At 69.1% G+C, this 669-nt stretch overlaps 1 protein-coding gene across 2 annotated transcripts in view; it reads right to left on the bottom strand.

The window, feature by feature from the left end:
- HSF2 (heat shock transcription factor 2) overlaps positions 1 to 290 on the bottom strand; it is a 33,202-nt gene extending 32,912 nt beyond the window's left edge. For both annotated transcript variants that reach the window (XM_046677276.1, XM_046677275.1), the window contains exon 1: positions 104 to 290. In XM_046677276.1, the coding sequence (XP_046533232.1) occupies positions 104 to 196 (93 nt within the window). In that variant the 5' untranslated portion in view covers positions 197 to 290. The remainder of the gene's footprint in view (positions 1 to 103) is intronic.
- Positions 291 to 669: the final 379 nt, after the last annotated feature.

Consider the following 669-nt stretch of genomic DNA (forward strand, 5'->3'; position numbering starts at 1 on the left):
AGCCGGCGTCGCGCCGCAGGCCGCGGGAGACAAGCCCGCGGGAGAGCGCGAGGGAGGCGGCGGTTAGTCAGGGGCTTCGGAGGCCGCCGCGCCCGCGGCGTACCTGGCTCCAGGTGATGAACTCGTTGGTGTGGGCCTCCTCCACCAGCGTCCACAGCTTACTGAGGAAAGCCGGCACGTTCGAACTCTGCTTCATTGTTAGCTAGGCGCGGGGAGTCCAAATTCTACACCCGAACGCGGCGGCGGTGGCGGCGGCGGCGGCAGCTGCTCCCCGAGAACGCCCACCACGCAGGCGCAGCAGCTGCCGGGCCCCGCCCCCCAGCCCCGCCAGGCGCGCAGCGAGGCGGGGAGGCCGGGCGGCCGCACATGACGGACAAGTCGCCGCGCTCGGCCCGTGCGCGCTGGTCCCGCGCCGGTCCCGCTCTCGGCCAATCCCAGGCGCGTATCGCGCGACAGAGAAAAGCGATTGGATGCTGCCGACGTGGAGGGGGTGGGAGCAGAAGGGGGCGCTGCCTTCTCATTCGCCTTTGATCCGGGCCCTCACTGTAGCGGACCTTGGGCTTAGGGGCTGTGTTTAGGTGTTTCACGTGGAAACCGCTTTGGGTTCCTGGGCTGTGGCTGGGAGGCTGCAGAAAGTCGTCAGGGGCCTTTGAGTCATAAGGTTGGCAG

This window comes from Equus quagga, chromosome 11 (assembly GCF_021613505.1).
Source record: "Equus quagga isolate Etosha38 chromosome 11, UCLA_HA_Equagga_1.0, whole genome shotgun sequence".
Lineage (NCBI taxonomy): Eukaryota > Metazoa > Chordata > Mammalia > Perissodactyla > Equidae > Equus > Equus quagga.